Source organism: Enoplosus armatus, chromosome 1, assembly GCF_043641665.1.
Source record: "Enoplosus armatus isolate fEnoArm2 chromosome 1, fEnoArm2.hap1, whole genome shotgun sequence".
Taxonomy (NCBI): Eukaryota; Metazoa; Chordata; class Actinopteri; order Centrarchiformes; family Enoplosidae; genus Enoplosus; species Enoplosus armatus.
The window spans coordinates 24,670,638-24,689,233 of NC_092180.1; the positions used below are offsets into that span (position 1 = coordinate 24,670,638).

The window sequence follows — 18,596 nt, forward strand, 5'->3', positions numbered from 1 at the left end:
TTCATGTGAACAAAATGTACTCAAGCATCTATGAGTTATTTCATTCTTATTTCCCATTCAATTCCTCTAGTAGCTAAAACTAGGCTTCTAGGTATAAGTACTTAAATTCAAAATATTGAAAAATGAAGAATGGAAGTCAGAGTGTTCAGAGAACAGCTTTATAATCACGCCTTCCCCATTTCCATCCAGGTTGACCACAGCGGTTGAATGTGAATGGAACAAGGTAGAAAAGCTCACACAGTGCTGGCTTTCTGCCCACAGAAATGCCTGCCGTGACAATATGGCGTCACCGAATTAAAACATTCCCTATGGAGAGACAGGAGGGACACACAGAGAGAAATCTGCTGTGGAAAATCACTGAGGAAATCACGCCGAAACATGTCCTTTTTGAGCTATTTTTCTGTGAAATTCCACCAAAATGGCCATGTTAACCAAAACACATGCCTATAATGTTACAAAACTTTGCACTTCCTTTATTTTTCAGAATCACAGACCCTAGGGGCTCATTTCTTGAGCACTATTGTTCCACAGAGTAATTGCATGCGGCCGCCACTCAGCGACTGAGCAAAGAGGTACAAGGTCACAACCTGACCACCTGGCAGCAAGTGTAAAAATGTAACGTTTCAGATGCCCAGCTCTGATTTTAACACCTTCGCTGTGACGGAGGATTAAGAGGCCCAAATGACAAATGGTTCCCAGCATTCAGGGCAATTTTGTCTCCGCTGAGCAGGGATGATGGAGCAGATTGTATTTCTGACATTTCCTCGTTATATAATCCAAAGGAGGACGTGCCGACAGAAAGCTCTGGTAGGAGGGCTGGGATTGAGACTAGATTAACCAGAGAAATGGACAGACGGGAAGATAGACAGTACAGAGGTGGCCAGTCAGAAAGGAAGAAAACACACATTAAAACCATTTCAGAAACAGTTTTGAACTGTATCAGAGGGATAATCACAGTAGACCCTTTATTAAAGGATGTGTCTAGCAACACCTTCAGACATCTTCTCAAACTCTATGATCTGTCAATTTTTACTGAACGTCAGTATGTTCACAATAAATTAGGCAGACAGAATGACATGCAGGCGCACAGATATGCAGGGAAACATGGTGGTGTGAGACGTACAGGAGATTCAAAGCAATCATCTGTGGCCTGCAGGGATAATCACTGCAAAGCCCCACTGTCCCATTCACCGAGGATAAAACCCACTGGATTAATCTGTAGGCCTACAGAATACACACACACACACACACACACACACACACACAGAGTTAGAGTTAGAGAGAGATGTCTCACAACACTTACATAACACATGGACCACTCTCCCTCTCGCTCTCTTTTACTTTCCCTCCCTCATACATGCTTTCCCTTTTCTTTCACTTTGGCATTCACAGCCTCTTTCTCACTAACACACACAAAACCTAGAGTGCACACAAACACACACACACACACACTCCACCACCCCCTCCTTTCCACCGTTTCTTCTCCTCTCTCCCCCCGCTTGCACACATTCACATGGACACCTGTCAACATGCTGCTCTGTACATGTTGTTCATTTGTACACTCACACATACACAGTGGTGACAAGCGCCTATAGTACGGTACATACAAATATAGTTATAGGTACATATACACACATATACATACAGGAGGAAGAAATATATGTAAAAATGACTGCTTATTGCTTATAACAAGCACTTAAATGACCGTGAGGGACCTTAAGCAGATCTTTCCATAAGACAAACTATTAATAATTTGACGTATTTTTATGTTGCAAAGAAAAACTCACGCATTATCACTTTAAAGTCTAATTCAGACTTGAACAACAAAAAAAAAAAAGTAAAGGTAAGAGAGGGGGCTGATGAGCATCCCTACAGAGTGTAGCTGCTGTACCAGAAGAATCAGGTTACTACAGACCTGCCATGTCATCCTGATCAATAAGAGGGGAACATATCACAGTTTCAAACACCTGAAAGGATCCATTTCGTCGATGGAGTATCAGGATGCATGTGTGTCTGTTTCTGTGACGGGAAAGAGGAGTTATTCAGCGCAAGAAACTATGTTCACATCCCTCTAAATGATGGTTTGCTTCTTTTAAGCTGACAGAGTACAGTGTTAAAGGTGCGCTGTGGAGTTTTCTTGGAAACAAAACAAGAAACACCAAAAGGCATGGTGTGTATCTTTGAGATCTAACAAACATGCTGCATGCATTTCCATCCTCATAAAACATTAGCATTTCAAAACATTTTTAACTGTGCATTGTATACATCCATGGTCACTTGCTAGCAGTCCTCTTCTTCTTCACTGCCTTTGCTGGCACATTGCTACGTTTGTGGTGCATTACCACTTCTAGTAGATCAGCGGAATATAGTGAAACCAACGGCAGGAATGTGACCAGCATGCTCGTGCTCGTGCTCGTGCTCGTGCTCGTGCTCGTGCTCGTGCTCGTGCGTCTTCATGCATGTGCAAGATACAAACAAAACGGAGACCGACTTGTAAGAGCATTGCTCCACTACTAGTGGTCAAAAACTCCACAGGGTACCTTTAAGTTACGTTAAGTTGCCAGAGATCACACAAAGTAATTGTTTTGCAAGTAATAAGAAAGTCTTGCATCTAAAGTCACAACTCACTGGTATTAAAGTCAGTTACGAGTCTCTTTTTTGTGAAGTCAAGTCATGTGACTCAAGTTGACATCTGTGGAAGCAGCACAAAGTCTAAATACACACTGTGTGGGTGAGCCCAAAACATCCTGCAGGGCTACTAAAAACATCGGCCCACCCAGAAAAGATGGAATTAAGAGTCTAATTTGATAAATGATGTGCTATCCAAACATCAACGGGTTTCAATAGTCCAAAACACTGTATATAAAAATCCTATGGTGTGAAAGAAGGCAGCAGTTGCCAAGAACGGACTGCAAATGTGATCTGATCTCCCTGCTCGTTTTATTGCTGAAACCTAATAAGCGAGCGGCATGCACTGAAAAAGAAGACTGTGATCACAGTGCATTCTTGGACATTACTGTTTTTCTACCATCTGGCATTTTTATAGCAGACTACATTGAAATTCAACAAGGAGAGTGGTACAAAAAGACCAAGATGAATAAATAACAAAGGGAATGTATTAAACTGTGTGTGTGTGTGTGTGTGTGTGTGTGTATGTGTGTGTGTGTGTGTGCCTGTGTGTGTGTGTGTGTGCCTGTGTGTTATCTACAGATGTAGCAGGACCAGGCTGGAGGCTGGTGGTGATTTCTCACCTTTCTGTGGGAAGGGTGATGGATTGGTGAGTGATGGGTGATGTGGGGGGCGAGAGGGGGTGGAAGAGGGGGAGCAGGGTTGTGACAGTTGAGGCAGGAGCCATTTTCTCACCGGGAACCTGATTATTTGTGCAGGGTACATGTTCCCTGGCACATTTAAGCTGTTTTACTCTACAGAGGGCGGCTGGCTAGCTAGGTGTTTAAAGTGCCTGACACAGGAGCAGAAAAACTCACCTGCTGCAGCCACAGTTCACACAATTCAATGCTCTTCACATTGTATTCATTGCATTTTGCTCTACTACACAACCAGTTTTATTTGTGGTCTTAAAATCCTTTCTATTAACCTAGAGCAGAAATTCAAGATATGTATTGTAAGTTTACTTTTGCTGTATTGTCTCACAAAAAAATAGAAATCACCACATACATTATATATCGAGGCTGGATGTGTTTTAGTTGGCCAGCATGTGTTGAGTGCTCATTTCCTGCCCTGTCCTGAAACATCTATCTGTTTACTCCTTGTTACAAACAACACCGGGCTGCCAAACAAAGGCAACACACACGTGTTGATCTGCTTAAGAGCCGGCCTGAGCTCTTTGTCCTCGCTGACATTAACACAGGTGCAGTGGCAGGACGGGAAGCAGGGAGGGCCAAAAGTTTGCATAATGCTATTTTTCCTGGAATGGAGGTGCAGCTCATTTCTAGAATAAAACAGTTATTAATAAAATGTTTTGACTTCAGTTCCTCAACAAAGTCCTGCCTTGAATAAAAAAACAAAAGGCTGTTTCTTTATGAATCTTGAAACACGGCTTGTCTCACAACATTATGAAGAAAGACTTTATTGAAATTAGCCTTTATCGGTCTTTTTAAGAAGAAATGCTGCTCCTCACTGAATCAGAGCTGTGACTGTTTGTTCCTGTGTTCCAAACTCTTGGTTTGCCAAACAACAACAACAACAACAACAACAACAACAACAGCTTTCTGGCCTTGAGTGCTTTCTACCACAAAGTACACACCTCTCCCCCATTAATGCCTCCCTTCTCTGTCAGTGTTTTATAAGGCCAACAAGCTCTGGCTCTGAGAACGCAGGAAACATTAAGTCAACAGGGATGGAGAAGGTCAGACCTCACCACACCTCAGCCAGAACAAGGCCTCCTCCATCACAACACCGCCGTGGCCAGTGGGCAAAACATCATCCAAATAAATGCAGATCAACTTGTACGAGGTATTTTCATGGTTTCAGGGATTTTCTTGACGCTCATGAAGTGACCTGCTTCATTCTGCCTTGCCTCACAACCAGAATAAAGACTTTGTGGGACATATTTGTATATTACAGCTCTGGTTTGAGAAGTTACAGCGTGTATGTCAGCGGGCTCCGGAGCTGTCCGCGGTGCTGAACATCATTCACCCTCCTGTAACCCTCCGCCTCACTTCCAGCCTTCAGAAACACGAGAAACAGCCTCATGGAGACTCCGCTTTATCCTTTAATTTAATCCTTACAACAAACAACTACTTTAATCTTCTAATGTGTTTAACACGGGAGCTGCCATCCAAACACCGGTCTGGTATCAGTGGAACCGGGAAAACGCCACAAAGTTCGACGCTTTCAGCGCATAAATCTGTGCTGAGACACCACAGCAACGTGACAGGGACATTTACACTCATATTCCCTGCAGATAGGACTTTATGGGCTTTGTTAAACTAGTCAGTGTTGTACAAAATCACGAGGAAATTAGCTCTAACAAACAGCAGACTATGTTACAGTAGCTGGAGAAAACTTTAACAAGGCAGCACACATAATAACCGTGTGAGAAATAAATAATAACTTTAAAGCCACATATTTTATGAATAATTCAAACTTTAATTGTTCAGATTTTTTTTAACAGTGGACCCGACTGAGTGAAATAAAACACACAAAAAAAGAAACTAGTCAACCCTACCTCGTTAAGTTTCTTCTGCTCGTCTTCTTCTTCTTCTTCTCTTTATTTGCCTGTGTTTGTTTCGGTACAGGATGAAAATGTCCGTCCGTGCTGTGGCTCCACTCAACGGGACTGTCCCCGGTGGAAACACACCGCCCTCCTCCGCTCCAGCTGTGAAGCGTGACGCACTGAGAAATCACACACTTCCTGTCAATGTATTACAAAATAAAACCTTAACGAAGCAAACTTTTTTTTTAGACGTTAATTCACCTCCGCAGCATGACGGAAAGTGTACCTTGGGACATTTGTGGCGAACGCCGCCTCTGTGTTGAGCTTCATTTCTACCAGCAGCATTTCCCGCCCAACTTCAGCCTCCGCTGAAAATTCTCCCTCTCAACATTGTCCCTAAACAACAGCAGCGCCCCAACAACAGGTCCGCTGCCCAGGCCAGGTGATGTAGTAGTAGTATGAGTAGTAGTAGTATAGCCCACATACTAATACTACTTTATGTTTTAGTAACACGTTGTTGCATGCGCTATTTGGCGCGTATTGATCTGTATGTGTTATCATTTTTATTACTGCTGTTGTCATTCTTAAAAGTTTGTACAGTTTATGTACATTTTTTTCGTTCCGATTTGTCATTTACATCTTTTGGTCGCTTTTAATGTGATGGTTAAGTCACCACACTTCCTGCCTCATTGTGTTGAATTTGATGTTGCTCACAAAATGGCCGCGCCCTCTGACGTCAGACGGAGTGGATAAAAGGTTTTGTTTTTGTTTTGTTTTCTGTCATTTTATTGAATGCAAACGTTATTTCCAACAGGCACCTGTAGAACATGACATTAGTTCATTATATTATAACTGAGAACATGGCTGAATATGACATGAATACTGATAAAAGCAAATAAAGTAAAATGAACAAAAGCAAATTATAATAAAATCTTAAATCTTAACTTATATACAAGATAAATTATGAAAGAGATACAACAAATCTGGTGTTCTGCATTAAAATTCAGTGTGTGTGTCATTTTCTCGAGTCCATCCTCTTCACACATCTGACCTTCGTTCCATTTGTCTGCTCAGAGGATGACATGTTGGGACCCTTCAAAGGGCACAACTTCTGCAGGTACTATCTGACACACACACACTGATGGCTTCTTGAGATGACACAACTGCACACGTGCACGTACATCCTCATGCACACACACACACAAAATACACAACACTGACACGCCACCATCACTTAGTAGTTCTCATTTCCAGCACAGAGACACTGACCCGCTGGTGGCTGATGGCATTTTGAAAGATGAGTGATTGTGCTACCATGTATGTCTTTTTTTTTTTTTACTGTAATTCAACTCATTTTAATTAAGTTAAATTCAATAAATTCTTCATTGGCATGAATGCTGCATAAACACTAAACCGCTGACACCCCAAAAAAAGAACAACAGGAGACAAACAAGGTTTCTATTAGAGCAGTAATAATCTCCCATTACCCTGTCACCTTAGTTTTTTACAGTTTACGTCACATTTCTCTGTACGAGTCCACGTTTTCCCAGTGTATACAGTCATGTGTATACTGTACATGTACATGAGTGTGCACAGCTCTCTGACAGAAAGGCTCTTTGAGATTCTCCTCAGTGTTTATAAAGCTGTTTCTCCCTGTAGTCCTTGACTTTACATAATCAAATACATGATTCTTTTTTTTTTTTGTTGTTGCAACGCCACAAGGCATGAGACATGCATACTGAAGTCAAAAACACACGGTAACCAAGCTTGAATAGACATGCCGCTGGGTACTCACTTGTCACATCAGCTGTGTGCTTCAGTCAGGCTCTCGTCACTTAAACCATGTCAACTTTTACATACTATCAGTGTTTTAAACAAACTAACCTGTGTTGTTTTTTCACTTTAAAGCAAACCTGAGTAAAAAAAAGTCTTTCGATGATTCATACCTGAAGCTAAATGTGCATATGCCAAAAAAGTACTGTAAGTCTAAAAAGTTTGATTCTTGGACAAACATCCTGCTCTAAGGAGGTCAAAGGTCAAAGGTGCATCAACGTTTTCTGTGACTCTCCAAAGATCATGTTAGAGAGGTCATGTGAGACTGAGAGAGGCATGCTGGGAAAAGAGAGAAAGGATGAAGTGCAAGTGTAGGTGTACAGATGACATCATCTCTGTCCTCCTCCACTCTCCCTATCTGTGGCTGTTGCTCACCTCACCACACCTCTGCTTGTCAGTTAACACATTGGACTGCATAATGCTCCTTTCTTCTTTCCTCTCTCCAGTCTCCAGACAGTTTACAGACATCCAGTTCAGCCCTTCAGGTCCGATGAGTAACGGTGGATCTGATATCTACAGGAGATGGATCGGCCTTTTCCACGTGGGGGTTCAGATCATTACTGTCCGACTGAAGAAACCATGAAAGACCTCTCTCCCAAACTGATGATCCAATAGCGATCAGCCTGAGCACAATGAATCTCACTGTATTGCCATTGATTGAAGCAGGACTGATTTCTCTCCTCGGGTGTGCAAATTCATGCACAACACAGTACATCCAGTAAAATTTCACCCCGGGGATCAATAAAGTATTTCTGATTCTGAAAAAAAGACAATCGAGTGCAGTTTCTGTGTGTGTGTGTATTACAGATGGTAAGGCTGCTATCGTGGCAGAGGTCAGTGATGGATGAACTGTACATTTTGAGCAGAGAGGAGCTCTGAAAAGAGGACAAGACTGTTCTGACTAAATCATCATTTTTAGACCCTGATTTAACACATCATGCCACACCAGAGGCAGATATGTAAATGGAGAGCTCACCATGGCTCATTCTCAGTAAATACCACACTGCATGTATTATCAGACACTGACATAGGAATACAACTCACCAACACCAGAATCTTTCAGAGAACGTTAGGCTAGGAGACTAAAACAGGTGATCAAAAGTAAAAAATACTCCCCCAAAATCAAAATTTTGTGTTCATGACGTGACATTTCACAGTCCATGTTAACTACAGCAGGCTGAACAACACTTGAGTCAGCTGTTGCTTAATCTCTCCCCCTCACTCTGCCCTGCCTGACTCACCTCAGAGAATTACTATTGTATGTATGATAAACCTGTTTCATATACTTCAAAATAAACTTGATTGAGTTTGGGGTAGACTTGAGCTGCAGAGTACAAAAACATCATTGCAAGTTTATGTAGACTTTCATCATGTTTTATATCTTTACATGAACATGCAGCGTGCATGTTATTTCATATGTGCAGTCAGCAGATATGTGAGAGTCCCAGAGGGAGGTCAGAGAGCTGAAGCACCAGCCAAAGAGGATCCTGGTCTCACACTCAGGCGAACACGCTATCGATCCCGGTAATGGAGCTGCTGCGTCTTCTGCTCCACTCTCCACAAGCCTCTATAACCACTTACATACACACATACATACATACGGTGTTTAGGCTTCAAGTGGTCATTCTTTTTCAGAGCACCTTCAATGACCAACAAGGATGTGCTCTTGGTTGACCAGCCTCCATAAAAGACGAGAATTCCCTTATGGACATTGGAAGCCTGTCACCATGCCAGAAATGTGACTTAATCCAAATAATACCTTTTTTGTTTAGTATTATCATTTAATAGGACAGCTGGTTTGAAAATGACTGTTCTAATGTTTAAATGCAACTTTGAATAAGGCTTACAAAATGTCTCTGCAAGAGCACCTCACTGTCTTTGGACTTGTACATTTGAGGCTCAGCTGATCGGCTTTTCCTGGGCTGAGACAATATTATTGTTTTATTATCTTCGGACGACTCATCCTGCGTCTCAAAGAATTGCTGAAGATGATAAACAAAATATGAGGCAGGGAGGGGATGCAGGTAAGACGAAACATGAGAGTAGTGCTGCATGTAATTGGGAAGCTAGCTGGTGTGGCAGAGAAGTAGATTGACTCAGGTGCTAAGCAAAGCTCCCCTGGCAAGCTTGTGCTCAGGGCTATTTGGCGCAACACCTTTGGGGTTGCCAGGATTTTCATTAGGTCTGTATCCCACATGCAGGGAAATCAAAGAGCTTGACTGTCCTGACCTACTGACACCGACAACTACATGTCACTGACAGAATTACAGCAGAGACAGATAGCCATGTTCGCTAAGAAACACTAACTCTAAACGTATACACATTCATATGTTCTTTTCTGTGAGACAACACGGAAAGAAACCAAGAAAATGAGAGTGTTTGGGATAGAAAACTTAAGCTGTTGTGACCCGTGTTAAGTACTTAGTGTTTTTTTCCAGTGTTTAACATGCACATTTCCAACAGTCACATTAACACATTTGCATGCATCCACTCTGACAAACTCTTTGGTGTAAAAAAAAAAAAAGATACAAATTCACTAAAAAGTCAAACATCAGTCAACATTTACTGCCAAACGCAACACAATCAAAACAAATGATAAATTAGAATTGTACAACAACAGTAATGAACATTAACACACAAGCGTCAGCTCAACAGGAGAATCACACAGTGCCTCTGAGGTGTACAAACCTTATTTCCTTCAGACGACGACCGCAAACTTCAAACTGAATGAGTCTGCAGACGTTAAACCTCTACAAGGTTGTCGCAACAATTTGATCATTTTGGTTCCTGCGAATAATATACAGAGTGCATAAACTTACATTAGACTCGAGTGTCTTGTTCAAAGACACACTGCGATTGCGGAAGAGTTAATGTGGCAGGGTCTTCTCTAAGAAGTCCCTTTACGTGCTGCTGAAAATTACATGTCAAATAGATACACATTCTTTTCAATTACAACCCTTCAAATTGTCTTCAGTAATCATTCAAACAAATGTTAGTATCTCAAATACAATGGGATGTGCCTGCTGCAATAAATGTCTGTGTGAAAAATGATTTATTTCACAAAAATCTAACCGTGCTTGTTCTTAAAAAGTGCCCGTTTGTGAGTAGTTACTTTAGGTCTAATACTGTTAGCTTGAGCACATAGGTGCACTGTTCACACATGGTAGTTATTATTCTGATCCCCACCACACACACAGGAACACACTCTTCCCAGCTGATAGGACTCAAGAACATCACGTAGGTTTGCGTCTTTGACTTAAGTGTTAAAACGTTGCCGACCGAGCCGTGTGTCCATCATCTGACCCACCAAACATCCACACAGGCTGCTTCTCTGCAGTTCTTAGTATTGTCAATCAAGCGCAGAGCTCCTGCACCTTCAAGATACACACAAAACGCCAGTTTTCTGTCACCTTCTGGAAAACCACTCAACAGCTCCTGAGCGAACGTGCGCATGACGTCATCCCTGGAGGTCAAAGGTCCGGAGGCAGTGACTGGAGCAGCAATATGCCACAAAACTCACAGTTGTCCTTCAGAGGAAAGAAGTGAGGAGAAAGTGTGAGAAAGATGAGCATGCAGGCTCAGCTGGGAACAATTCATTTATAGTTATCTTTCAACACTGTAGTGAAAGTTGCTATCTAGTTGTCACTAGTCTGTAGCAGCTCTGTAGGCAACCCTGGAAGGGAATGGAGGTGTGTTTGTTCTGACCTGCGGTGCACTCCTGCCAAAGCGGTGTCACGGAGGGGGAAGAGTTTGGGGTAAACGATGGTGAACATGGCTTGGCTGCAGCGGTGGCAGTGTCCCAGGGGGAACTGCAACAGGTCCAGGAGGCTCTTCGGGAGGGTGATGGGTGGCAGCAAGTTGAGGTCTAAAAACACAACAGTACAGGAAGCATTTGGAAAACTACGCTGTCAAACAAAGTGATTTTGCTTAGAAACATTCATTTTGTCATAGCTTCCTACTGTCGGACACCGGGGGCTGCTCAGTGCACACAAAAAACATACAAAACAAAACAACAAGAGTGAAGAGTATGTTATGTCTTAGTGAGGCACAGCTGCCCTCATATATACATGCAGGTATGCGGGGTGTAGAGCTCCTCACCTGTTGGCCGGTGGTGGTAGATGCGGTGCAGCGTTCTCATGGTGAGCTCCTCCAGGGGAACCACGTTATCTGTCTTCGAGCCCACCACCTTCACTTCGCCCGGAAGCCCAACCAGAGCCTCACTCAGCGCATTACCCAGCGCCTCACCCACGTCACCCTCCGTCACCTGGGCTGACACGCCGCACCTGTATGGGAGCAACACACACACACACACACACAGATATAGTCTGTCAATTTACTATTTTTAATCTAATATGCAGCACTTCTTTTATGGTGTTTTCATCATATGTTTCACTTTTTTATAATTTTGTTCCATTATTCAATCAATGCTAAGCTATAAAGTTAGCTGTTTAGTGACGTGTATTACCCGCTGCAGCCGATGACCTTGTTATATAAGTAGGAGGGAAGGCCTTTCAGGTCCACATTGTTGTCCACAAACACAAACTGCAGCTCCCGTGATCTGCCCAGATCTGAAACACACACACACACAGATATCAACATCGCCTCGCTCACTATATCTACATCACCATGGCAACACACAGATAAGGGGGTATATACTGACCGAGCGGCAGAAAGGTCAGCCGGTTGGCGGCCATGGAGAGCTGGTTGAGGCGGTGGAGCAAGCAGAGCTGCCGGGGGACGTGGCTCAACAGGTTGTGGTCCGCGGTCAGATTCTGCAGAGAAACACAGCGGTGCAACCGATCTGGTAGAGACATCAGCTGGTTCATCGACACGTCCAGAGTCTCCAGTTCCTGGAGATCACCGATCGCTGAGGGTGTCGGACAGACATGAGAAAACAAATCAACAACAAATCTAAGAATAAAAACAGCACAAAATTGAACAAAGTTTTTTTATGAGATAATTTGGAACTTTGAAACAAAATCCTTTGTCATTTTAAATGCTGACTAACAGCAGCAATGTTTTTCATCTAACATTTCCAAATAGTCTGGAACTTACATACACTGACTTACAGTGAGTGAGAGGATTCAGAGAGGAGAGGTCAAAAGGGACAGACATTTCTAACAAAATTACTACTTTGCACATTTCTAAACTGGGCATTTACAGTAAGTAAATGGCAATGAAATTTCATCAAGGACCATGACAAAAAAGAACAAAAGATCTTCAGAAGGCACACAGATCTCTGTCTGACTGAGAGTGTGTTATGATGTTAGCATGGACATACAGCACGACAGACAAAACATGCCTTTCCACATTTGAGTTGTTTGTGGGAGGACAAACAGACTAACTTTTTTTTTTTTTTTTTTTTTCACAAAATCTACTAAGATTGAAAATCATAATAAAAGATGAAAAGGTTACGTTGAACAACAGTTCATGGAGAATAAAATGGATTTTAGCATTGGTTACTGTATAATACCGTTCTTCCCCCACTGTGTTGATAACACTGTAAGAGTCTTATTCTGCAACACGGAGTAGCTGTTTTCTGTCTCTGTTGGTTGTCAGTTTAGTTGAGTAACTCTATTGCCCTCTGCTGGCAAATAAAATACTTACAACTCAATTCAAGTTGGTGTTCTCACAACTGCAAATTGACAGTCACTTCACAATAGTTGAGAGTGACAAAATGAACTTGAACTCAAAGAGCCCGGTGAACAATAACAAGACAGAAAGCTGCTGTGTTTTACCTGGAGGAAGGCATTTTAGCTGGTTATTTGACAGCCTCAGGTGCCGTAGAGACCTCAGTCGGCCAACCTCTGGGCAGAGGAGCTGGAGGGCGTTATTGCTCAGGTCCAATGACTGCAGTCTGGCCAGGTTTCCAATAGCTGGGGATCAAACCACAGTTGCCCTCATTGTGGTGTTGAGCAATTCACCTGTGTTGGGTCCGAGTCATACCCCCCCCCCCTTCAAAGTAACAGTTCAAATTAAGTTTAACAGATCAGGTCAAGATGTACTTTAGGTGACCTGTTCCCCCAATAGGGGGCCAGACTCTATGCCCGTATGCAACTGCTAAAACGACAGTTGAAGGTACAACCACACGCCTGTGGTTTCTGCATCTGCCGGACACCCTACGCTTGCAGTGAAAAACCACGGACGCACGGTTGTTTCGGTGCCTGCAGGCGCCTCTCTTTAAACACAGAAGTTGAAGCGTGCTTTGTTAAAATCTGGAAAATGTATTTTGTGATCTCATGTGTTGTTACCCAATAGGTTAGATGTTTTTTCAGAGGTAGACCTTTTATGGATCTCCGACCCCCAAGAACAGGGGGCAAGGGTTATAAAAGGAAGAGCAGAACAAAGGCCCGGGGCCCGCTTCTCTTTGGCTGCCTTTTTTGGTCCCTTGGGGTTCTTGGTTGTTTGTAGGACTATGTTACTTGGTTTTTGCTTAACTGCTTTTGTTCCTTTAAGTTTTATATTTTCTTCTTTTTAAACATTTTGTATCCATTTACTCTTTTGATAAAACTCCAATAAAACTGGGATTGTATTTTGTACATTCCAACCAAAATCCTGTGTTGCTCCTCTCTGAGATCATCTAAGTAGCCACCTTCAGGTAAGAAGACTACTCTCCTTGAGATATGCCGACAGTAGATAATAATTTGACTTTGATTGGTGAATTTTAATGAAAGCTGCTGTGTTTATATTGCAATGTACAACATGGAGGGACATGTTGAATGGGTTCAGCTCAGTTGTCTGATGTTTTGCTGCTGTTGTGTTATGTTTGGTGTTAAAGTTTTCTGAATATTTGGGACACAGGGAGGGATTAGGGCCTTCGAGGCGAGTGTTCGCAAACAACATTGTACCATTTTACATCTTATGTTATGTCGGCATTAATAAATCAATGTATTTTTCTATGATTTCTACAGCCTGAGCATCTAATCTTTATTGGTTTGCTTATTTAGTTTCATTCAATCTTTTTCTTTAAAGAGGTTTTCAGAAGGCCCTTGTTCAAACTACTGTCTACTGTTTCTTGCCATGTTTAATATTGTTGAATCACTTTGAATCTGTGTTTTAGTTTTCATCTGAAGTATGAAGGCCCAAATGTACTGAAAGCAATAACACTGGGGAACACAATTATTGTTGAGTTAGGTCTGCCAGCTGTTTTTAACTAATTTTTGGGTGCGGAATCCAAAACTGATCTCAGTTTTTCTCTATCACGTCAAGTTTTTGAACTATAGGATCCCCGTTTTCTTAAAAAATATGAAAAATACTGTACTTAACTGATATGTGTGTGACAGTACTGACCTATTGGGAGCTGCACACACCTCTCACCGCACTGTCTCAATTGTGACTGCACAAACAAGTTGCCACGTAGCTGTAGATGAGTCCAATCAGCTGTCAAGTCTTACTACAGCTAATCAGTGGAATTTTGCTTATCTGGAGGGTAAGCTGTGGAGAAAAAACTTGACGTGCTAGAAAAAAACTGACTGCAATTTTGGAATCAGCGTGCCAATTTTAGTTTTAATCAGCATAAAAATCTAACTCAACAGAAATTTCTTTTCAAATTGTTCCCCAGTGTAATCGATTAATTTGATGCTCCTATGGTGCACTGCAGGAATTCGATTTGAAATGCCAATACCATAGAAGCAGCAGCATTTTAGGAGAAGGTCGCTATTTATATGAAGGCAGGCACAAGTATGCTTTACAGATACCCCCATTCATTTTCTATACGGTCCTATTAGAGTAGTCTATAACGTTACATAAGGAAGGAGGGCAGCTGTTGGGTGCGTGCTGCTGCTGCTTTCGTCAGTTGGTAGGCAGTAGAACACTGGTGAAGCCAACTCCATACTATGTTAATTCATTGCTGTTGTTGGGTTGGGTGACAGAATGACAGAGTACCATGGATAGCGCCACTTGGCAAGGCGTGCCAAAACACTTATTTATAAACTTTGTAAAGATTTAACAGAAAATAATCACAAAATGCAATGTTAAATTCAAAATAAATAGGCTACAGTATATGCCTACTTGTCAGGCTAAGAAAACAGTCTGCTTTGATGATGCCATTTAAAACAATAGGTGTTCACTTTCAGTGCGTTTGGGCCTTAACAGTAAAATCAGTGAAGACACAGGCACATTATTATGACATAACAGAGGACTTACCTTCAGGAATGATGACTATGTTGTTTGAGTGCAAATACCTTATATGGAAACAAAAATGTTAGAATTTGTATAGACCAAACTATTTGATATCTCATTGGTTTATGTTCTAAAACAGTGTGAGGCCTTTTATTTTCATGCCAGTGAAGTTCTGAAGAGTTAAAATGTAGGGGCGCAGCAGACAGCATCATTCAGAGCAAAGTACAAAGACTTTCATATTTTCACAGTTCACAGCCACAGCATCTGGTGGACCAGTAAAATACACCAGCCACTTTTCCTATTATACCAGCCAATAAAAACAAAACAGACAAGCATCATGTCATGGAACGTGGGAACTCTTGTCAAATAACGATTGTTATGATTATTTGCACCAAAAAAAAACATAGCTTAGCTGAATACTCACAGTTCAATTAGATTTGGGAGCTTCTGAGCAAGATTGTCGGGCTGATATAGAGAGAAAAAGCAGAAACAATAGTAAATTTCACAGGAAATAAACTTTCACTGCTCACTGTTGCCTCATGTCTATCATTATGCATTTGTGTTTACGCAAGACAACTGTATTAACTGTATCAGTGATGTCTGACACAGCAAACATCAGTGTGCACTGTGTGAATACCAGTGTGGTGAGCGAGTTCCTCTTCATGTATAGCCTCTCCAGAAACTGCAGGCCTTCGTCCTTCAGCAGCTCTACAGGGAAATTATTCAGGTTTCTGTAGTTAAGAAACAGGTTTTTGTGGCGCTCTTGCTTGGCCATGAAAATAGTCTCATGGAGTTCAGTTGCCATCTCTGAGGAACCCACTTGGCAGTGCCTCCTTCCTCTATGGCATTACGGTTTCCTGAGAGAAAAACAAATGAACAGAGGCATCAAGAGACAGCAGTGTTTGTTTCTTTGATGTTTGCAACTGATATCAGATCAGGATAACAAAGCATGCAACAGGATCATTAAAACCAAACATTGCTGTACCAAGTAAGTTTTACGCCTCTGGACCATAACGTTATCTCTAGTTAATGGTGCACAGGCATACATGCAGCAGGGGCATATTTGTTCATATAAAGTACATCATGAAAAACAAAGGAGCCTGGCGTGCACAATCTAAAATGAACTGTTGATTCTGTATGCATAACTAACAAACTATGGTGCTGTAGGAGGCAATGGCTGCTTTAACAGACAGCTCATGGCTAAATTACCACCAGTGAGCCTAAATAAAACGGTTTTGACACTGACGTATATTTTAAAAGAAAATATGAATCTGGTGTGTTACAGACGCGACATACTGCAATAAAGACACTAGCTAGCGTCATGTTAGTGCAGACTAACTTCAGCTAACTAGCTGACATTATGCTCCCGTCACTCTTTGCACCATTAGCATGCTAGCTAAGTGGCTACTGTTAGCGCATTACTGTCGATAACAATAAGCCGCACAGAAAGCAGTTTTTTTACCTTAATTGTGCAGGACCATTTTATTCTACTTTATGTCCCACATATACTCATGGCAACCCTAATACTAAATGTATGTTTGTGAGAGCACACAAGCTAGCGTTAAGTAAGGGGTTAATCAGCAACAGTGTTCTGTCGTAAACAACGTAAGACGTCACTGACGGGACGTCAGGTCAAAGGACGCGCTCATTTTCTTCTTCTCCTTCTAAATTCACTGCAGACAAGACACTTCTGGTGTATTGCTGCTGCCACCTGCTGTTATATTGTTAAACTGCACCTTAAATAACATTCATGCAGCGGTGTTAAGTAGTGAAGTACTAGAGGTAAAAGATTGAAGTATTTAAATGCTTCTTGAACATGAAACATTTCTTGAACATATGTAAATATGCATTAACCTGCAAAACATATATTGTTGTAGGTGGCCTAACAAACAGCTGGAAAGCTAATGTATCATATTTTTATGTAATTGCTTTACATTTTGTATGTCTAGGTCTATTCTGCAAAGTAGTAACTTATAACTGCAGCCATAGAGGAGTAAAATGGCGTTCATCTTCTTGGACTCCAGGGATATCCCACTGTACCTCTTCAGTGGCCAGGACCAGTCCTCCATCATTACACCATTCTGTCGTGGATCCAGTTTTATATTTAGCTGTATGACCACTGTACTGCACTGGTAATGATGTAGTTTGAGGCAGTGCTTGTGCCATAGACCCAGGGAGGGAAACATTTTTAAATTTGTCTTATTGTACCTGCACACCTCCAACACCCATTAAACAATGCAAACAGAGTTAAAGCGAAATGTTTACCCTTACTAGCATTGTTTAAAATGTGGCAGTGGGAGCACAAATGATACACACTTCCCAACAAAGACGAGCAGTGAAGCAGTTTGCATACAATTTTATTCATCTTAAATCTTGTGTAGAAAAAAAGAATCAGAGAAACAGACATTCTCTTTTCCTTCAGCCAATAATTTTCCCCAGTACTCAGAATATATTGATAACGGGAAAAAATTCTTACAACAGCATGTACAAAAGAAAACCAAAATGAAACCGCAGTCTAGCAGACCATTTCAATAGAAATGCAAGAGTTGGAAGGCTATGAATAATTTACACACATCAAAATCTTGGTAACAAATTGGCCATCAATGTAACAAAAAGAGGGGGGGGGGGCAAAGAGATTTGCTCGATTTTATGTCCGCTCTGTGAGGTGTTCCAGTGGTAAAAGTGAGGCAAAAATCAGACCACAAACACTGAAATACCCATCCTGTTCTAACCAGAACCCAAATCACTGAAACCACAAACCTGCCTTGTTAGGGGAGGAAAAAGACTCTAGTCAGGATGCTTTTTACTGGGATTATGATCGCCATGGCAACAGGTCTAGACACAAGGAACAACGCCAACGTCCCGTAATGGCGGTAAAGAACATGAAGAGTATCTCAACAAACGCCAGAAGAGGAAGTAATATAAGTGAGATCATTATACCAAAAAAAAAAAAAACTTCATTAACTACCTCCTCGGGTTACCAGATGTGTTACCATAGCAACCAGCACAGATCATTAGCTAGCTCTCAGGTCACACACGTCTTTGGACAATCCGCTAATGACTGACCTCCTTCTAATGAAGAATCACAAACTTCCAGTGAACATTAAAGCCCAGGTGAGTATGCAGGAATGTGTCCCGTCAGTTCATTCTTTCTTACAGACGATGGAAAATTGGACACGTCATTAACAGTTAACATGTCTTGTGATGATTTACACTGTACCAAATACTAGAAGCAGTAAGTATTGACAAAATAATGTCATAAATACGTGTTGTGTTGAAAGTTAACCAGTGTAAACTGTCCCAAACTATACACACAGATCCCCAAAAAAGCCATCCTCCATCCTTTTTTTGTTTTTTGTTTTTAGCAGCCACAAGCGACCAACAGGAGTCCCATAATGTCCCTCTATATGTCACACTGGAAACATTGACAAAAAGCTGTCAACTTGCAGTCCTGTATATTCATGCC

The 18,596-nt window shown here is 41.7% G+C and overlaps 1 protein-coding gene across 2 annotated transcripts; it reads right to left on the reverse strand.

Moving 5' to 3' along the window:
- Positions 1-9,553: 9,553 nt before the first annotated feature.
- On the reverse strand, positions 9,554-16,713 carry lrrc28 (leucine rich repeat containing 28). 2 transcript variants are annotated; one of them, XM_070903421.1, is made up of 11 exons: positions 16,593-16,713; positions 15,768-15,987; positions 15,555-15,595; positions 15,155-15,192; positions 12,748-12,885; positions 11,670-11,876; positions 11,475-11,577; positions 11,108-11,292; positions 10,715-10,874; positions 10,420-10,536; positions 9,554-9,796 (listed from the first exon to the last, which is right to left on the reverse strand). In XM_070903421.1, the coding sequence occupies exons 2-10, from the start codon at positions 15,933-15,935 to the stop codon at positions 10,467-10,469; spliced, it is 1,110 nt and encodes a 369-aa protein (XP_070759522.1). In that variant the 5' UTR covers positions 15,936-15,987; positions 16,593-16,713; the 3' UTR covers positions 9,554-9,796; positions 10,420-10,466. The 2 variants fall into 2 exon arrangements, with proteins under 2 accessions (XP_070759522.1, XP_070759514.1); XM_070903413.1 differs by having other exon boundaries at positions 9,554-10,536.
- Positions 16,714-18,596: the final 1,883 nt, after the last annotated feature.

Coding starts and splice junctions, on each gene's coding strand:
- lrrc28 (XM_070903421.1), bottom strand. CDS start 15,935: ATGGCAACTGAACTCCATGAGACTATTTTCATGGCCAAGCAAGAGCGC. Junction 11,578..11,669: donor GCTGACCTTTCTGCCGCTCG/GTCAGTATATAC, acceptor TGTGTGTTTCAG/ATCTGGGCAGATCACGGGAG. Junction 10,875..11,107: donor CTACCACCACCGGCCAACAG/GTGAGGAGCTCT, acceptor TTGTGTTTTTAG/ACCTCAACTTGCTGCCACCC.